General features: G+C 54.0%; 1 protein-coding gene across 2 annotated transcripts; it reads left to right on the top strand.

Moving 5' to 3' along the window:
• Nucleotides 1-2,886: 2,886 nt before the first annotated feature.
• ENO1 (enolase 1) lies at nucleotides 2,887-18,723 on the top strand. 2 transcript variants are annotated; one of them, XM_042949982.1, is made up of 12 exons: nucleotides 2,887-2,961; nucleotides 5,913-6,006; nucleotides 8,661-8,756; nucleotides 10,190-10,248; nucleotides 12,351-12,420; nucleotides 13,011-13,144; nucleotides 13,770-13,992; nucleotides 15,117-15,314; nucleotides 16,107-16,308; nucleotides 16,807-16,915; nucleotides 17,090-17,148; nucleotides 18,293-18,723. In XM_042949982.1, exons 2-12 carry the CDS (start codon nucleotides 5,922-5,924, stop codon nucleotides 18,360-18,362), a joined length of 1,305 nt encoding a protein of 434 aa, XP_042805916.1. In that variant the 5' UTR covers nucleotides 2,887-2,961; nucleotides 5,913-5,921; the 3' UTR covers nucleotides 18,363-18,723. The 2 variants fall into 2 exon arrangements, with proteins under 2 accessions (XP_042805916.1, XP_042805915.1); XM_042949981.1 differs by lacking the exon at nucleotides 2,887-2,961 and adding an exon at nucleotides 3,310-3,450.
• Nucleotides 18,724-20,266: the final 1,543 nt, after the last annotated feature.

Here is a 20,266-nt window from a genome sequence, read left to right as displayed (position 1 = left end):
CTAGCAGTGACTTTGTTTAAAAACCATAGTGTGCTCCGTCTTCCTAAATCCGTGTCTTGCCCGATCCCTACTTCCTCCTGCTGATTTTGTGAAGTCACCCCTGAAGAAGGCAAAGGAGAGGGCTGTTGACAGCAGAAAGCCCTAAGACATGCCCTCAAAGCTACCACAAAAGTAGAGGGTTGACTGCGATTTACGATGAGGACATGTGGATTTCTTTCAGCGAAGGACTTGAAAGGGTGGTGAGTTGAGAATCAATCAAATGTCTAGAAAAAAAAAATTGCAAGGGAAGAGTGGAATTTCCATCTCAAACTGGGTCAGCACTCATATACGTTGCTGGTGGAAGGGTCTGGAGGTACGGGTACTTTGGAAAACAGTTGAGGATGATGACATTCGCGAGCCACGTCTGGTTGTATGTCCAAGGTATGCATGCGTCTTGGAGAAACTTGCACCTGCACTCAGGAGACATTTGCAACAAGGTTCATCCCAGCGTTGTTGGTGCTAACAACTAAAAAAAGAACTAGGAAACCACCCAAATACCCATTGATTAAAAGCAAAAAGTGTGTTGTTATTCACACAATGGAATACTACATCCCTGAAAATGAGCCATCTATGATGGAGCTTACAGACGTCAAGCTGAGCCCCCCAAAATTGTAGCAAACGGCTACAATGTATGGTGATATCTATGTCAAGTTCAAAAAATATTAAACAACTGTAAAGAGAAGCAAGGGAATAATAAGCACAAGAATGGTGGATCCTGGATAAGATGCTGCCCCGTCTGGGGCCAGAGAAGAATACACAGGGACACTAATGGCATCGCTGATGTCCCATTGCTTAAGCTGGTGATGGGTACCCAAACGTTAGTTATTCTTTTCTTTTATTATTCTTTACACCAGATACACTGTATGTATTCTTTGATATATGTGAACCACTTAGTAATAAACATGAAACCCTCATAGTCTGCTACGAGGAGAGGCCAATCACTCAGGACCCCTGCCGGTCCTCTGTTCTCCTACGATCGCTTACTACCCTCAGACCCCTTATCCAACTTTGAATTTCTATCTGGCTACAGACCCACCTTCTGAAAAAGGCAGGTCACTTTTGCAGCCGGCCAGCAGTTTTCAACTAGAGGCGCACGTATGTGCCACAGATGGAATCAGTAACCCAGGTGGGTCGTAGGCTGCTGCAAGATTCACCTCCCCCCAATCCTAGTGTCACTCAGCAAATGTCTTTCAGGAGCTACCTGAAGTGCTTCAGGGTGGTCTTCTGATATCAGCCTTGGATGCTCTTATCCCCTCCCTGCCCACCACGAAGGTTGAGTGCTTTTGATATGGCGCCGCAGAAATTGCTCAACAAGCATTCGGTCAGTGATCAGTAATAACTAAATGCCCGTAACAAAGTAAATGCTCCTGCACTGGACCGGAGGCAAACGTGAGCCCCGCCTGCTAACAAAGCCTCAGGAGCTGTGGAGACCGGGAGGGCATTTGGCAGCCTGTGGATCTGGGGAAAGATGTGAGGGCATCTCTACCAATCATTAACATTTGAGCTGCAATTTGAGGTCGAGGTGCTGGCTCAGAACGCTATGCTGTGGCCTCTAAAAATCTTGCAACAGCAGCTGAGATCAGGTTCTGCATTTGATTTCCTGCTAGATTCATTGGGTCTGGCCAGAGAGCCTTGTCTTTCTATCTTTATCGCTCTAACCATGTTAATGTAAAATAAGAGAGATTGTTTTGGAGCCCTTTCAGGGCCACGCCTTAGAATTGCTCTGAATATGAGCTCTATGAGTCTGATTTCCGTAGTTATAAATGCTGAGGAGTTGTTGGCTGTTGATTTAGCTGCTGAGTCATGGGGCCCGGATCTAGGTTTTAAGCAGTCTGAAACATCCAGTGTATTGGTGAAATCACAAACTCTGCTTGCAGAATTCACATAATTCTTTAGGAAACATTTTGCAATTTCCTTGTTTTTTTAAGCTGACTTTAATCCTAAAATTCTTGCTTAGCCAATGGGAAACACAATACTGTGCACCAGTGCCTTGGAAACCTAAGCCAGTAGCTCAGGGGATAAAAATGTTAGGAGTGAAGGAAGAAAAGAGGGTTTTGCAACTGGCCAAAAGAAATATTAAATTCGAACACACATTTGAGTCTCTACCTGCAAGGCAATGCAGAAAACAGAGATACGTGACATTTTAGCTCTCAGATTTACAGACCAAGAAGGCGGCTGACAAATACAAACTTAACGATAACAGAAAATGAAATAATTGCCTTAGCTCTTCCTTGGACGAGGGGAATGTGCTACGGGGCTGATTCTAAATGGGTAGCAGTTCTTTCTTGATCAGAAAGGTGAAATCGCTGCACCCACACTTTCCTGTTTTTCATTTGCCAGACTACCGTGGAATACCGCCTGCTTTGAGCTTTGAGAACTCCCCCGGGTCTGTGTGAAATTCCAGTCCCAAATCATCACACCTATGGTTCACAGGTATCGGGTGAGAAAGGGAGGAACACGAAGTCTCCTTTGCAGATGCAACATTAAGAGCTAAAGGCCGAAGGACCACAGGGGACGCACGTGGAGGAGTGCCTGGCACCTAGAAGTGCTCAAAAGGCATCAGCTCCAACTGGGGGAAGTTAACTTCCTTTCGGCCACGTCGCCTGATACCCTTTGTCTGACCGACGCACAAGAACAAAACGACCGGGTCACCGCGGCAAGCGGGCGGCCAGGCGCGCAGCACGCAAGCGCGGGCGGGCGCACGTGGCCCCCAACACCGGGCCCCGAGGCCGCGCAGCAAACCCGGCCTGGGAGCAGGGTCGAGGCCACCAACGTCTCCAGGCCGACCCGGTCTCCTGCACCCCGCTGCGGAGCGGGGCAGGCCGGGAAGTGGGGGGGTGGGGAGGGCAGCGCAGGTCGTCGCCAAGGTCGTGGGCCGGACGTGCGGCGCCGGAGCGACGCTGCGTGCGTGCGGGACTCGGAGTACGTGACGGAACCCCGAACCCTCATGCCGGCCGCCCCACCCCGCCCCTCCCCGGGGCCCCGGCACCGCAGACCCCGCTCGGCCAGAGGTCCCAGCGCGGGGCGGGAGTGGAGGGCGTCGGGACGGGGGCTGGCCGGCACCCCTACACAGCCATGGGGAAGTCGGGGTCCCCCCGGCCCCACTCTGCTCCCCGTCCTGAGGAGTCGCTTCCCCCTCCGGGCCGCAGCGGCCGCTGCAGTCCCGCCCCCTCCAGGGAGGTGCGGGCCCGAATGACGGCACGCCAGGCCAATGACGAGGCGCCGTGGCGGGGGCGGGCCGGGGGGCGGGGGAAGTGGGCGGGGCCTCGAGGAGCTGGGCAGGAAGTCGGGGCAGGCGGCGCGGAGACCCGCTTAGAGCACTCGGCGCGCTGAGACCTTGCGGCTTATCCTCGCGCTCGGTGTCTGCGGCACCCTCTGCTTCTTTCCCGGGCAGCGCTATCCGGCGGTCAGGTAGGGGCTCGGGGAAGGGCTGCCGAGCCGGCGCCCAGACCTGGGGGGGGCCCTGCCCTTGAGTCCGGCGGGGACGTGGAAGGGGCGGGTCGGCACGTGCGAGCCGGCCTCCGGGACCAGGGGCGCGGCGCCGGGCTTTGCCCGGGGCGGGGGCAGGATCTGATTAGCCAGCGATTATGGACTCAGGGGGCCTCTTAACCTGCGGGAGCTCGGGAGTAGGACGCCGCAGGCGCGGAGGGTGCAGGGCTTTGGGGAAGACGCGGGCCTAACTCCGGTGCTCATTAGCGCCAGGCCTTTCCTAAAATGGAGGAAGGGGCAGGGACGGGAGAGATGCCCAGGAAGCCGCGATCCCCTCCCCCCACCAGCAGCCCCTGCTCCCGGCTGGGGGCCCTCGGCCTGCAGTCGGGCGGCTGGGGGACGGAAGGAGCAGCGACTAATGAATGGAACTTCAGAAAGTCCTTATTCTTAAGGAGGCGGCGGCAGAACCGTTGCATAAAGGGGAAAGCCCTCCAGGCGACCTCGCCCAGGTCAGGCCGGAGCTGCTCCCGCTGCCCGGCCTGGCCACTCGCAGTCGGCCCCCGATCTGACATAGAAAGGATGTCTTTTTACGAAAACTTCCTGTTCGTTTTCCCCCTACAATGTGGGCTTCCCTCTGGGTGGTGTGGCCCGTCGGTGACTCGCAGCCGAGGACACACGTCGGCCCTTGACCGCCCGGTCCACACGTGCTGCCCCTGGACCGGGGTCCAGGCCGATGAGCTGTGGAGACCAGCCCTCCTTGCTGTCTCTGCTTATTGAACGTTAATGACTGCAAGAATAGTTTCCTATACAATTTAAATTTAATTTTATTTTCACACCCTGAAATAAGTTGAATACTTTGTCTTAATGTCTCTAACATGAAACAAAAAATGAGATCTTACAACTGCCTGAGGACATAGTGTAATAAAGATGTGTTTAAAAGTGCATCTGTCTCTCCCTCTCTCTGCCCCTCCTCCACTCTCTCCCAAAATAAATACACATTTAAAAAATAAAAGCGCAGCTAAAACCTATAAAGTGAGGCTGGTAGCCTCGGGTGGGGGGGAGATTGACAGCAAAGTGCCTGAGGGGACTCTTTTGTCTGGTGGTGGCACTCATACACAGGTATAATTTGCCAAAACTCGGACTTAACCAAAAGCATGAAGCTAAAAAATACGTGTAAACGAATTTGCCTTTTTGTAAGATAATAAAAACTATATGCCTTTTTTTGTTGGCTAATGAATAAAACTCCATTGTTAACCTAGACAGCGAAGCCACAGGAGTGACTTCAGTGTCTAATTTTGAAACATAAAAAAGAAAGATGCCATTTGCTGCTTCAGAACATTCCAGGCAAGATACTGGAGAGGAGCCCAGCTAGATAATGGCTCTGAACACTCGCCCAATTCCACTAGGCCTCTTTCAGTCCTAGAAGTTCATTTCTTCCTTGGGAGCCCCTGGAGGGGAAGGTGAGAGAGGGCTTTCTTTGAGGATCTGCTATTTGCTGTTTGTGGCAGATCTTTTGTTTGTTTGTGCTTTCAAAGAAGGCCTCTTCCCATGGAGTATCTTAGCATTCAAAGATAGAATCTGGGGGGGGGGGGGGGCTGGCTGGCTCAGAGCATGTGACTCAATCTCAGGGTGATGAGCTCAGGCCCCACAATGGGCATGGAGCCTACTTTAGAAAATTAAAAAAAAAATTTTTTTTAAAAAAAGCAAAAATAGAATCTTTATTCTTTCAACTTAGGACATTTCCTAAGTGAGTTTTTTTGAATGGGTAAAATGCCTGTTGAAAGAAATACTAATTAGATGTCACTGTGCGTCCGGTCTTGGTAAAGATCCAAGTACGATGAAGCATGAAACGGGCAATGGCAAAGATTGTGCACAGACCAAGGACACTCCTGGCCTCAAAATTTCTGAGCATCCCATATCCAGCAGTTGAACATCTTACTGCCTATGTCCCTAGCTAGTCACTGGTCCACTACAAATCAGGTTTTCCTCCTCGGATCACATCAGGGTTGTTGGTTTTTTTGTTTGTTTTTTGCCCTGGGTGGGTTTGCTCATGACCTTCACGTCCCCTTGGTCCTTACTTGGTCCTTCCATTCCCACGCCAGCCCTCGTTGGGAACTGTTGACAATGACCCGTTTCAGACCGCCTCCTCCTCTGCTGTTCCACATGCCGGCAGCACATGAATCTTTCCGGTGGTTTTGGGTTCTCCCTGGCGCACATTTTCTGGCTTTCTTTGCTTAGAGGACAAGCTCTGGGCTGCTGGGGTTTTTGAGGCCCTGCAGAGCTGGGTCCAGCAGGCTTCCCGACTCTTGTCAGCCTTGCATTCAATATCTGTCCGGTACCAATTCTTCCTTTCTAGTCCAGGAACCCTCAGAAGTGATTCTTCAAATGAATGACCCAAAACTGCATTATGGTTTATGGAAAATATGAACTGTGTTTCCCCACAGAAAGTCACCATGTCTATCCTCAAGGTGCATGCCAGAGAGATCTTCGACTCTCGTGGGAATCCCACCGTTGAGGTGGACCTCTATACCTCCAAAGGTACGTGGGCCTTCCTTTCCGCAGTTCTGCTACCACACTCCCCCCTCCCCCCCTTTTTTTAATTAAGCGACAGAGCCTTAGGTAAGAAAAGGTGGGTCGTGAAAGCCTTCCGTCTGATCGCCATGTGCTGCTAGGTTGTGGTTCCTGACTGGGAGGAGGGGGGGAGGGTTGCCAGACATGGGGTCCTTGTCCTGCTGCTTCTTGGTATTTAAAACAGAAAGCAGGCTGGTTCCTAGGTCAGTGAGGAGGAGAAAGGCCATTCCTCGTCCTTAAAAGGGCCCATCGCTCGTTTGCTTCTTAGTTTGCCATCACCAGCATGGCAGGTCTGATGTGACGGAGCTTTGTCCACGAAAAGGAAAGATCAGAGGAGTGCAAGTGTATGTGAAGCCTTCTCTTTGTTTCCAGAAATCACTCTTAGACCAAGGGCTGGGGACAGCTCTTAACATTTGGGTGTTGGGCCATTCCATAGGCTCGTGTTTTCTGCCTAGCTGTAAGTCCTCCCTGGAGGGATTTGCCCACGTGGGAAAAATGGAGGCTTCTTTTCTTATGTTTCTTTTCAGAGCGCCCGCAAGTGGGGAGAAGGGGAGAGAGAATCCCAAGCAGGCTCCACACTCCGCGTGGAGCCTGACGCGGGTCTCGATCTCACAAAACTGAGATCATGCCCCGAGCCAAAATCAAGAGTCAGACGGTCAGCCAACTGAGCCACCCAGGCGCCCCTTAAATGGAGACTCTTAAAAGCTTTTGGCGGTTTTTAACTTTAAGGAAATTTGGTGTGTTCCGTCCAGCAATGTCTGAGCTGTTTCCAAATGGACCTTGGGTGGGGTCGGAAAAGGAGCCTCAGGCAGAATCACCCGGCGGCGCTGAGCGCACAGACCTGCCGCTCAGAGCTGAGTCATGGTCTGTAGAAACCCCGGCCCTTCCCTTCCTGCCCTGCCCGCGGTTCCTTGCGGTGGCGGGTGCTGTCGGCACAGGGTTTCTTCACAGCACGTGCTTCATGCCAAATACCCCAGGGTTCAAGGAGAGTGCTGGGAATTTCCTCGCGGCTGGCAAGACTGGCCTGCTCACAGCGTGGAACTTTCCATTTGGAAGTTAACGGACTTTAACCAACAGTGCAAACAGGATTCAAGATACTAGAAGATTGTTGGGGGGAGGGGGGGAGCATTCTCTCTGAAACACTTTAAAATGACCAAATATTTTTTTGAAATTTAAACGAACGGAAAGTTTTCTCTTGTGTGTCTGTTGATGCTTTTCAAAGACAGGAAATAGTGGATTTGTGAAGAGCCTTTCATCACTTTTTTTTTTTTATTTATTTACTTTTAAGAGCAGTTTTAGGTTCACCGCAAAATCCAGCAAAAGGTACAGACAGCACAGGCCCCCTGTCCCCACACATGCACAGCGTCCCCCACCGGAGTGGGACATTTGTTAACATTGGAACCTGCATTGGCCCATCGTCGCCCAGAGCCCATAGTTACATCAGGGTCACTTGCTTGTTTTCGAGGCTCCTTCACCTCGTCCAGTGCCTGGTGGGGACCTAGAAAGCCAGGGCCCGTGTCAAGAGACCACGTGTCCTGCACACGCCGTCACTGCAGTGACGCAGGCAGACTGACGGACCGTTTATTTAAAATGCCTGCTTGATTTTTTTTTTTTCTTTGTTCCTTTGCCTTCTCATATCTCAGGTGGGGAAATCCCTTACGGTTTCAAGTAGTTTCTAGAGGCCGCCTTCACTTCCTGCTCCCCTGAACCCGTCTGCCTGCAGTGCCAGATCCCTGCAGTGTCTTTCTTAACAGCGTCCTTTTCCAAGATCAGCTACGTTTATGCTCCGTAGTGTAGGTCTAGCCAGACGGCCGGGTCCCGTGTCCCCAGGATGGCATAGCGTGGTGCTTGATCGCGTTCCAGTGTTCCCAGGCTCGTACCTGTACTGTCCTTATTTTTTATATCTCCGTATGTTTTTATTGGTTACGCGTGGAAATGATCATCTTTTCGATATAGTGGATTAAAGAATATTAATTTCTCTTGGTTTTACAAGTTTATTTGTCTCTTTTTAGAGGTGGGGGGGGAGAGAGAGAGAGAGAGAGAGATGAATCTCAAGAAGGTGTCACACTATCAGCCCAACGCAGGGCTCGAACTCACAAACCGTGAGATCATGACCCCAGCCGAATCAGATGCTTAACCAACTAAGCCACCCAGGCGCCCCTTGGTTTTACTTTCCGACTTCAGTGTAGCTACTAGAAGATCTTAAACCTCATAAGTGGCTTGCATCGAATTTCTGTGGGGCGGTGCCCCCGGGGGGTGGTCACAGACCAGCTGCAGGACACGAACGGGGAGCTTGTTAGAGATACAGGCGCAGAGTCTTAGACCTCCCGTTTCGGAACCCACATCTTAACAAGGTTGCCAGGTGATCGTTTGCGCACAGGAACATCTGAGAAGCTCTGCTTGAAAACTTTTTCTTGAAACTAGAGAGATTCACCAGCTTTGCCATAGGATCCGCGTTGGAGAATGGTCCCCACGTGAAGGGCAGGAGAGACCGACCATCTGAGTCCCCCAGGTGGTGGAAGGACGTGTTTCCCGATGGCTGCCATCTGTGAGTGGGTGGGACTCCGCAAGGGCTGGGACTGTGTCTCTCGGTCACGATTTCTTCCTCCCTCAACGTCCAGGTCTCTTCAGAGCCGCTGTGCCCAGTGGTGCCTCAACTGGTATCTACGAGGCCCTCGAGCTCCGGGACAATGACAAGACACGCTACATGGGCAAAGGTAAGAACCCCTGCCTGCCTCTGGAGCGTGGCTGCGTGCCTCGTCCACGCCTCCAGCCCCTGCTCCCGGCCTGTCACAGCCTCCCCACTCTCCACGTTCCTTGTATTTGAGGATGGCACACCCTGATGTGGCCCATGGTGTTGATGGTGAGCGTGTACTCTGTGCCTGGGGGAGCTGGGAGGGTTGGCATGTTGATTCCAGCCTTCCTAAACCTGTGAGCTCAGGGGCAAGAGTCTTATGCTCATTTGTACTGCACTTGGCCCAATCTGGAAAATTCCTGCTTAGGGAACTGTAGCGCAAGAGCCTTGCCGTGTTCCCAGGAGGGCTCCACGGGCCTTCCAGACCATCAACCCTCTCCAAGGGGCTAGTCTCAGTAGAGTGTGTGGAAGGCCCGGCTAATGGCTCACCTACAGACCAGTCCTGGCAGTTTGATCTTTCTGTTGGGGGATTCACGGACCTGGCAAAGCCAGCCTCTGCTGGGCTGTGCGCAGATCGACCTGTTACTGTCTTGCAAAGTTCGCCTTACCGTAGACAGAATCTGTGTGGCCAAATCACAGAACAGCAGCTGGGGCCTAGACCATGCGTTCTCAACAGGGCAGTATCGCCCCAGGGGTAGGAACTGGTTCTTGGGGGAGGCAAAAAAATTAAAAAAAGAAAAAAAAATCCTACAATATTACTTTGTTTTATGGTCCTCCAAAGGGCCACAGTATATAAATGGGAGTATAGCATATCTGTGGCATTAAATTTTCAGAGAAGGGCGATTCGGGAAAAGGTCTGAAAAGACTGCAGGGGAGGGGTGGTGATGGAGTGAGCTAGGGAAGTCCGCAGCCGGCGCTCCGGGGATTATCTCCCACGGGTTCCCGCTGCTCCCGGCTCAGGCGGATGCTGGTCCCAAGCAGGCCTTGCAGCACCTCGACTGTAATGAGGGTGAACCCGTGGTCCCGAGGACTCTTCCTGCCTTCCTGTCTCCTCTCTTTTCTCTCATTCCCTGTCCTTCACAGCCTGTTCTCTTCTGAGTCTGTCTTTTTTCCTTCTCTGTCAATCTCTACTGGTCAGGTGTCTCCAGACCCGTTAAGTATATTAATGAGTTCCTGGCACCAGCCTTGTGCACACAGGTAATACACGGGGCATCCTTTAGTGTCTGCGGCTGGTTCCCAGTGCATGGTCTTGCCAACTAACTTCCCTTCAGACATTCTGAGATGGTTGCTCTGTGTGTGGCTCTAATCCTTGGGGGTCCTAGGTAAGAGCACTCAGACTGGGCCAGAAAATACCCCAATCTTGGGGGGACAGAAATGGGGATTTGAAAGCGGTCCCGTTTAAGGTCTCTGGGCGGGCTTCTGAATATCTGGGTTAATATCCTTGGTGGTTCGCTCAGTGCTGCTCACGCCTGTTTTTCATTAATGCCGGTAATTTGATTTGATTGTTCCTTCTAGGTGTCTCAAAGGCTGTTGAGCACATCAATAAAACTATTGCACCTGCCCTGATTAGCAAGGTAGGACCTGCCTCCTGATAACTAATGTATTAATGCCATCAGAGCGTCTCCCAGGCCAGTGGGCTTTCCTGGTTATGGAAGAGCTTATTCTGAGAGCTAAAGGAGCCCGTTGGATTCCCTGTCCTGCATGAGAATGACCTCACCTTTACTAATCCAGCCCCTGCCTGCGTCCACACCTAACAGCGCATGGAATTGGATCAGGGCGACGGGAGACCGTCTCATGATTTTTCCCTCCAACTATCTTGACCTTTGGGAAGTTAAGATCCAGATTTTAAGAGCGGCTCTTGGGTGTTGAGCAGAGTATCCACGGTGACCGACTATTTTTCACGAACCGTGGAACTATTTATTTTTACTGGCTTTTTTGTTTAAACAACAGAGCTCTGGTTGAATAAAATTTGACTTGGAACCTCAGAGTGTCATAAAAGTAGGGTGAAGTAAGGAGGGGACCCACCAGCCCAACCCACTCCTGCCTCAGCCCCGCCCCACCCCGCCCCAACTCCCGTGGCACTGGCGAGGGCAAGAAGGATTTAAAAGCCCTTGGCTAGGGAAGCCTTCTCAGGCCTGGAGCCAACTGCAGCGGCCCGCCCGTGCCTCCCCGGCGTGTGCCTCCCCTCCTTGAACTCATCCTGTTCCCCAGGGGCGCACAGGCTCCTCTGTTGTTTGTCCCCGGCTGGCTTACCTCGGCCTGGCCTTCGCGGGCCTTGTTCATGGGTCCCCAGACGGTTTCTCGTGGCTGCTCTGCCAGCTCACGTGCTCTGACCCGGCCTCCCGGGCACCTCCACGCACCCCTTCGTTCTTTGTGCCCGGGTGCCCTTACCTGGTGTGACTAACGCAGTGAGAAGGGCTCTCCTGGGCATCTCTCTTCCCTCTGGGGAAAGGAAGCCGTCTTCACACTCTTCCTGGCGGGGGTCTACCTGGACCCGTCTTGCGTGGCTGACGGCCGACTTTGGCCAAACGTGCTTTGTGAAAACAGCAAAAGATACCAAGTTATTGACGTGGCATGATGCAGTAATACATGGTTTTCCTTTCGTATTTTAATTTCTATACAAAGCACTTTATGAATAAAATCAGAGATTTTTGTTAATTATGAAGTTTTTAAAGTAATGCTAACTTTTAGTAAATTGTTTTAAGCCAGCTTTTAGGACACCAGTGTTTTGGGTTTTTTTTTTTTTTTTGGTTTTTTTTTTTTTTTTTGCTTTTTTGTTTGAAGTAATCTCTGTACCCAGTGTGGGGTTCACACCCACAACCTCGAGATCCAGAGTTGCATGCTCTGTTGGCTGAGCCAGCCAGGTGTCCCTTTAAGACACCAGTTTTGGGGCACCTGGGTGCTTCAGTTTGTTGGGCATCCGACTTTGGCTCAGGTCATGGTTTCGCGGTTCGTGGGTTCGAGCCCCGTGTCGGGCTCTGTGCTGACCGCTCAGAGCCCAGAGCCTGCTTCGGATTCTGTGTCTCCCTCTCTCTCCGCCCCTCCCCTGCTCATGTTCTGTCTTTCTCTCAATAATAAACATAAAAAAAAAAAAACAAAAGACACCAGTTTTATTACTTTATACTGGAAACACTCATTTTGATCAGTCATCAAGCATTTTGCGGAATGATTGGACTACCTACTTGCAAAAGTCCTATCGCCCTCGAGAATGTGAAGTTTGCCGTCACTGAGGGTACCCAAGAGGGGTGGTCCTGTCACAACCTTCGAGGACCACAGCTCGTTGGCCTGAACAGAGTTCTGTTATTTATTGCCCCCCAAAATTGCACTACTTAGCACGGTCCAGGCAGCTCTCTGCCTTACACAGGATGTAATTTCGGACTCCCCAGGTAGACCAACCTCTGTGACGCCAGGTCTGCATCTCAGGCAGTTGATCGTTGGCTCCCTAGTGCTTGGAGAAACGTCTGAGAATGCGAAACCAAGCAAAAGGCGGTTTTGTGACTCCCAGGTTCTCTTGTTTCCTGTCCCTCCCCCCCCCCCCCGCCGTTTTTCTTTGCCTCCCATACAAATGCATAGCATAGAACTGGTTCAGGATTGGCACAGTTCCAAAGTTGTCTGGGTTCCGGGGAGGGGAGTGACCACGCTCCCCCGAGCGGCTGACCCTCCCTTCTCCCCACAGAAACTGAGCGTTGTGGAGCAGGAGAAGATTGACAAACTGATGATCGAGATGGACGGGACAGAAAATAAATGTGAGTGACGGGGGCTGGAGTCGGCCGGCCTCCCAAAGACCTTCCGACCCTCTGAGGGTCACCATGTGTGACCGAGGACTGTGCAGCGTGATCATCTGTGGGCTCTGCGGGGCCCATCAGCTCACCATAACAAAACCTGTTCTGGGGGTGTCTGGGTGGCTTAGTTAAGCATCGGATGCTTAATCTCAGGGTCGTGAGTTCAAGCCCTACGTTAGGCTCTGCACTGGGCATGAGGCCTACCAAAAAAACCAAACACGTTTGTAGATATTAGGAGAAATATCAGGTGACAGCTTGTGCGTGGGGTTACTTCAAAGAGGCTTCTGCTTTGTAGTGATTGAGGCAGTTTGTGGAGTTTGCCAGAGTTCCATAGACCAGAGAAAGGGCTTTCTCTTCTGGGGAGAAAGCAGATGAATCCTCACGGCGTGCCGTCATGTTCCTGGGTCGGACGCCGGAAGTAGGTGCGGTAGAGAGGAATGGTTCTGGATCCAGGCCGGGTGCGCTCCCGTGTCGGAGTGCGGGCCAGAAGGCTGGCAGGAGAAGGGTTAAGGGTTACGGGTAAGAAACTGCTTCATTGAACTCTTCTGTTCCAGCTAAATTTGGTGCAAACGCCATCCTGGGAGTGTCCCTGGCAGTCTGCAAGGCGGGGGCCGTTGAGAAGGGGGTGCCTCTGTACCGCCACATTGCCGACCTGGCTGGCAATGCTGAAGTCATCCTGCCGGTTCCGGTGAGTGGCTTTGAACTTCCCAAGTGAGGACCTGAGGCCTCCCACCGCTCGATCTCATCCACACGTGACTGTCCCAGCTCCGTGGGTACAGGCCAGCTCTGGAGGTCTCCACTGTGAACACCTGCCCTTTGCTAAGAGTGACCCTGAGCTGGGGACTCCACCCCCCCCCCCCCGTGCTCCACGTCCTTCCTTGCCGACGGGATGAAAATCCCACTGGCCGGGGCGCCTGGGTGGCTCAGTCGGTTAAGCGTCTGACTTCGGCTCAGGTCATGATCTCGCAGTTCGTGAGTTCAAGCCCCGCGTCGGGCTCTGTGCTGATGGCTCAGAGCCTGGAGCCTGTTTCAGATTCTGTGTCTCCCTCTCTCTCTGACCCTCCCCCATTCATGCTCTGTCTCTCTCTGTCTCAAAAATAAAGGTTAAAAAAATTTAAAAAAAAAAAGAAAATCCCACTGGCCTTGTTGGGTCGGGGGTGTTCGCTGAGGTAGCAGCCAGTCCGGGACAGCAGGTGCGCCTGGTGGCGGTTCCTGAGGCGTCAGGGGAGACCTGGTGAGCGTGTCCTGGCCGCGAGGGGGCTGCTTGCTGGGATTGTCTGGGCCGGATGCCGCATCTGCCTGTCTCTCCCCAGGCTTTCAACGTCATCAACGGCGGTTCTCACGCCGGCAACAAGCTGGCCATGCAAGAGTTCATGATCCTCCCCGTTGGTGCCGCCAACTTCAGGGAAGCTATGCGCATCGGTGCGGAGGTTTACCACAACCTGAAGAACGTCATCAAGGAGAAATACGGAAAAGACGCCACCAACGTGGGGGACGAGGGCGGCTTTGCCCCTAACATCCTGGAGAACAAAGAAGGTACGGGCCCCGGAGGGGTCCCCGGGCGCACAGCACCTGCCCGCACCTGCCGCTCGGGGCCGTCGCTCTTTCCACCTTTCACGCGCCTGCGAGCGCCTGCGAGCGAGCGGAGTTCCGGGAAGGGGGTGGGAGCCGGGCCTCTATTTTGTAAAGTAACAAGGAATCTCCTTGCTAATTTGGCTTCTGAGCAGCCCGGTTAGTCTGAAGCAGGCTCGGCCGTGGGGCACGGGCTCACCGTACAGCTTACTCCTGCCATCGCACCACGTCGCGATGGCAGAGGTTCGAAGTCCGCTCCGTGTTCGGGCTGCTGTCTGCCCCACACCGGGACCAGCGGCCGCCTCGGCTCGTTCCACCACGGGAGCCTCACGTGGCGTCGTTTGGCCTTGAGTCCTTAGGCACAGAGTGAAATGGAAGCGTTGAGTAGGGCGCAGAGAGTCTCGGGACAAGACTGAGCTTTTGGTTTTAGGAGGGAAGGAGGAGGCTTCAGCCACGTTTTGTCGCCTTCAGCGGCAGCTAGCCAAAGAAAAGAGTGGCCGTCCTGCCCTTTGGGTCAGTTATGTGAAATGCTAGTGTTCGGCCATTCGGACTTATAAAAAATGATCCTCTCACGGTTTAACGTGGTAGTTTGGAGATGCGTGGTGTGGAACAGGTGCCGAATGTCTCTGTCCGCTTCCGTCCAGGCAGCACTGCCACGTGAGGCAGAGCAGAGCCTGGGCCGGGGTCACCCTCGCCGTCCCGGGCCCTTGGTCCGCTGGGCTCCCTCTCGGATCCCAGCCTTTCGGCACTGTTGAGAACCCGTTCCTTGGGACGGCGGATCTCAGCCGGGCGCCGTCACTGCGTCTTGGCCAGCACGGCTGTTCCTGGGTGCTAAATTTGGGAGCATCTGTCCGCGAGAACGCCTCGTAGAGTGGAGACTGAATTTCTCACTCGGTTATCTGCCGGGGCCCTGACCGACGGTTTCTTGCTCCAAAGCAGAAAAAAGTTAACTGGAATCACTGAAACGGAGGGCTGGGGCCAGAGCATCTCGTGGTCTTCCTGCTAGGGTGCCCATTTGGCAGGGGTCACAGGGACGTTTTCGCTCCACCTGCCTGGTTTCCGATCTTGTCGCCACCCTCTCTTCCCAGCTCTGGAGCTGCTGAAGAACGCCATCGGGAAGGCCGGCTACACCGACAAGGTCGTCATCGGCATGGACGTGGCCGCTTCTGAGTTCTTCAGGTCGGGGAAGTATGACCTGGACTTCAAGTCTCCCGATGACCCCAGCAGGTACATCACACCCGACGAGCTGGCCAACCTGTACAAGTCCTTCATCAGGGACTACCCAGGTGAGTGCTCGGGGCGGCCCCTTCTCCGGCCACTGCCTGCAGCGCTCTGCCGGCTGGTGGCGGGGCTCCCGGGAAAGTGCGTGGGGCACCCGCGCCCCCACCTCCCTGGGGGAGGGCCTCACGGAGGTGCCGGTGCAGCAGGCGAGTCGGGAGGTGGGTCCAGGATGCCAGCCGGGCACTGACGTGTGCTAGGTCGTTTGCAAAGTGTCGGGGCTTCTGCCCCTGTCACCACAGCCACCTGAGCAGATGCGGTCCTGGCTCCCTTGCACAGGTGGGAGCGAGCCTTGAAAACCCGACCTGCGGTGTTTTCCGCCCACTGCGAGCCGGCGCTCCTCCGGGCACCGTTAATGCCGGTTCACGCGGGAGGGAAACTGAGGCACAGAGCGGGTCAGTGATGTGCCCAAGGGCGGTCAGCAAACGTTGGAGCGCGAATCAGACCAGGAAGTCGTGCGTGAACTCAAAGCTAAAAAACGTGCCCAGGGTGGAGCCGAGACCAGCCCAGCCCTTGGCTTCCTGAGCCCACCGCTGTATGCTCAATGGCACTAAACTCAAGCCACCCTGGGCAGGGAAGTGTCCCACTTAGCAGCTCTGGGGTCCCAGGACTACAGCTGACTTGCCTGTCACAGGAGTCGGTGGGTAGGCAGAGTGTCTCCAGGGCTGGGTCGGGGAGCCGGTCCTGTCCCGCATGGGAGAGGGGTGAGGCCAGGCAAGCAGCGAGCCGGGAGGGAAGGAGGCTCGGTTGCCCTTCAGCACTCGGGTCTCCCCGGCAAAACCTGGCTCTCGTTTCCCCAGTGGTGTCCATTGAAGATCCCTTCGACCAGGATGACTGGGAAGCTTGGCAGAAGTTCACTGCCAGCGCCGGCATCCAGGTGGTGGGGGATGATCTCACCGTGACCAACCCGAAGCGGATTTCCAAGGCCGTGAACGAGAGGTCGTGCAACTGCCTCCTGCTCAAAGTGAACCAGATCGGCTCCGTGACCGAGTCCCTCCAGGCGTGAGTGTCCCCGGGGGGGTCAGCTGTCAGGGAGCGAGGCACAGAGTCTCAGCCAGAGCTCCCGGCTGGAACTATAACGGGCTTCCGGTGGGCGTCCCGGGTGGCTTCTGGATGAGCCGTGGCCCCAGGGGGCTCGGGTGTCGGGCCGCTGTGGCCCAGGCCTGACCCCTTTGTGGCTCCAGGCTCTTGACTTCATTTTACGTGGAGAATATCGGTCACAGGTGCGGTCAGGAGAACAAGTCTGTCCGCCCAAGGAGGCTAGACCCTATTTTGTAAACGTGACCTAGAGGGCTGAGAAGGTCCTCAGGACTCTGACTGGAGAGAAAGGTGGGGGTTCTCGTCATCCCCAGGAGTTGAGAGCTTGGTGGCAGCTCCTGGCTCCGACCCCTCCCGCGGTCTCCTACCAGGGGCGGCGAGCCCCTGGCTTCAGGAGGGGCCGCCGTGCCCTGGAAGTGGAGTCCCGCCGTCACAACCATCTGGGTTGTTTCCTGACTTCAGGTGCAAGCTGGCCCAGTCCAACGGGTGGGGCGTCATGGTGTCGCATCGCTCCGGGGAGACCGAGGATACCTTCATCGCTGACCTGGTGGTGGGACTTTGCACTGGGCAGGTAAAGAGCTTCTCTGACCTCAGCTGCCCGAGCACAAGCAGGAAGGGGGGAGGCGGACGGGGTCCCAGATGCCCCTTCATCCCCTGGTTCCTAGGGTCAGAAATCCCGCCCAGAATGCCCACGAAGATTGAGAGTGCACGGCAGGCACACGTGACCTTTCCTTTCCCTTTCTAGATCAAGACAGGTGCACCTTGCCGTTCTGAGCGCCTGGCCAAGTACAACCAGATCCTCAGGTGAAGAGGAAGCCCGGGGGCACTGGGAGCTCTTGGCTCTGCGGGGCGTGTGCAGATGCGGGGCGGGGGGCCCGTGTCAGGTCGTGGGTGACTTGGGCGGAGAACCTTGCCCCTTGGCCCCAAGGCTGGAGCCGGTCCCGTGCTGCCACCTTCTGGTGGAGGAGGGAACAGGCTCCCCCTTCAGACAATCACAAAGCCGTTAGAGCTAAGAGAGATCCCCAGCGGATATGTCGTTGTTCACCCGTGTTTTGTGGACGGGAAACCGGGGCTCAGTGAAGAAGGAAATTCAGGGCGACAGGAAGGTTTCCACTGTTCAGTGCTTCTGGATATCTGGTCCCTTTTTATCATAACGTGTCCATGGAAACCTCCTTAACGTGGAGACTTGCCTCCTTTTTTGTCCCTTTTGTTAGTCTCGCAGGAAAAGAAACCTCTCTTTCGTAGTTCTGCCCACGTTACCCTTTCCTTAAACAAAACGTGACTGGCAGAGCACGCGCCCTTCCCCGCCACGTAGATACGGCAGCTGCTGGTACTCGTGCACGCTTCTTCTCGTCCGCCTGCCTTTCGCCTTTTTGGCTGGAGAATTTTCAGCCCGTTCCAGCCATGTGATTTCACCTATGAATACCTTAGCACATGTCTCAGAGATAACAGTTATGTTTGCTTTGTGATGTAACCATCGTGCTGTGAGAGTGCCCAGGGTTCAGTCGTGCCATGACAGTCGTGCCCAGCATTCCTGGGGCCCGTCTCCCCTGGTGCGACACCAGGATGCAAACGCTTCATTCAGGGCCTTCCCTCCTTTTGTCCCCATGCCATTTATTCGAAGAGACTGGGTTGTCCTTTCGTTAAAGAGCGTTTTTGTTATATTCTGAGAAGTAGCAGTGTTGACCTATCTGCTAGTCTGCCTTTGGGAAACTCTGGGGGCAGAGAAGGCAGGGAAGGCTGAGGGGCAGCAGGTGGCCCGCTTGCTGGGGGAGCCGGGTGGACGGGGAGGGCCCGGTGCTCCTGTCTTCCTGCTGGCTCCGAGGACCGCATCGAGGAGGCTGGGCGAGTGCCGGGGCCTGGTCCCCGGGTGGGGAAACGTAGGCCTTGGGGGTGGAGATTTCACTTCTCTTTCTCACCCCCTCCTCTCTGTCCTCGGCTTCCCCAGAATTGAAGAGGAACTGGGTAGCAAAGCCAAGTTTGCCGGCAGAAGCTTCAGAAACCCCCTCGCCAAGTAAGCTCCGGGCGACGCACCCCGAGCTCTGCGGTCCTGAGTCGGCTCATTAGATCTCTGCTCCTGGCATCCCCCGGGCACCTCGAGGCCCCTGGCCGGAGCCTCTGCTAGTCACATGCCCTCTCCCTTCCTGTGATGTTCTCACTGCTTCCTTAGAACCGCTGCAGAAGCCAGGCTTGACCATCTGGAACCCTGCTGGAAATCCTAGCTCTGTAATCATGTGATTGGCCCAGATCAGTGTTTTCTCACCTCACTTCCCACCAAGTGTCTGCAGCTGAGTCTGTCTACGTTGTAATCACAAGGTGTCCACAGGCGAGATCCCCAGTGGTTTTGTTTGCAGAATAAAAAGGCCTCAGTGACCCATAGAAATGTGTGTGTGTGTGTGTAAAACATTCTGAGTCTGTCCATTCGTCATGTCTTGAGTGTTCATGTTCATGTTACGCTGGGGTACAGCCCTGTAAGAGTTGGGATGCTTTGTGTCCTGACAAAGGGACAGGAGTTGAGGACATTTCATAAGTCTTTGGGCAGGGCATTTGAGGCAAAAGGGGAAGGGGGGGCATGTTGTATCCTTGAACAGAAGTAGGGTCCTTCTTGGGAGCAGAACATGACTTCTTATTTGGGAGAAAATACAAACACAGAACTGTTACAGGTGACCTCAGGGTGGTGGCTTCTAGATCACGTGAGCCTGTAATTGTCCAGACCGGAAGGCCTCCTGGATAGAGCACAGCCAACCATCCTGGGCAAGCTGGAAGGTGGTTTCTGGGTTCCTGGGGGAAGAAGGTAAAAGGATGGTTGAACGGCAGCTCTGGGGAGGCGGGAGGGCGTTTGGAAGGCCTTGGAATCCCATTTAGATGAATACAATTTAATGCCATTCCTCGTTCTTCCTAATATTTCCGCTGCTTGAAAGCTACACGTAGTGATGCCCACAGCACTGTGTACTGATCGGCTCTGCAGAAAGCACCCATACTGTGTTCATGAACACCCGAGCGTGAGGAGGTACATTTACTTAGAACTGAGAGATGAAGTATTGTGGTTACTCTCTGCCCCTTGGAAGCATCTCGTGTTTTATTAGCAATTTTACTTTTTTCCCCTTATTTGGTCAAGTCTCGAATTGTGGGTTTTGTTCTGTTTTGTTTTAATGTTTATTTTTGAGACAGAGCAGGGGAGGAGCAGAGGAAGGGGTTGGGGGGACAGAGGATCCAAAGCAGGCTCTGCACTGACAGCAGAGGGCCTGACGCGGGGCTCGAACTCAGGAACCATGAGATCTTGACCTGAGCTGAAGTCCGACTCAACCACCTGAGCCACCGGGTGCCCCTCGAATTGTGTTTTAATCCCCAGCCTGAGGACTAGGACGCCTCCTCGTGGGCATTTTTATTTATTATTAGTTTGGATTTAACTCCAGAGGCAGAATCAGTGGGAAAAGGCACATCGAGAGATTTATCACAAGGAATTGGCTTCTGAGACTGTGGGGCATGGCCGGGCAAATCCAAAGTCCATGGGGCAGCCCGTCAGGACCGAGCCCGGGCACGGGTGAAACCTTGATTCACAGGTGGAATTTCTCCCTTGGGGGAACTTCAGGCCCTGCCCTTAGGACCCAACTGATTGAGTCAGGAAATCCTGGTTCTCTGCACACCCAGGTCTTCCACGATTATTTACTTAAGGTCCAGTGACCAGTGGCTAATTGCACCTGCCGGGTAGCCTCACGGTGATACTTAGGTTCGTATTTGATAGAATAACAGGAATCAGAGTCAGGTTGACAGGCCACAAAGCCACCGCCCGTTGTCCACTCTCCAATCTCCAAGTATCCGTAACCAAGTCCTATTTCCACCTCGTGTGGTATAACTCCCGAGGCCGAAACCACCCCGTCCGGATGTCAGTGACTGGCTTCTGGAATTGATTCTGGAGGGA

Source organism: Panthera leo, chromosome C1, assembly GCF_018350215.1.
Source record: "Panthera leo isolate Ple1 chromosome C1, P.leo_Ple1_pat1.1, whole genome shotgun sequence".
NCBI lineage: Eukaryota > Metazoa > Chordata > Mammalia > Carnivora > Felidae > Panthera > Panthera leo.
Note: the sequence above shows the minus strand (reverse complement) of the source record. Positions and strands in the feature narration are given on the sequence as shown.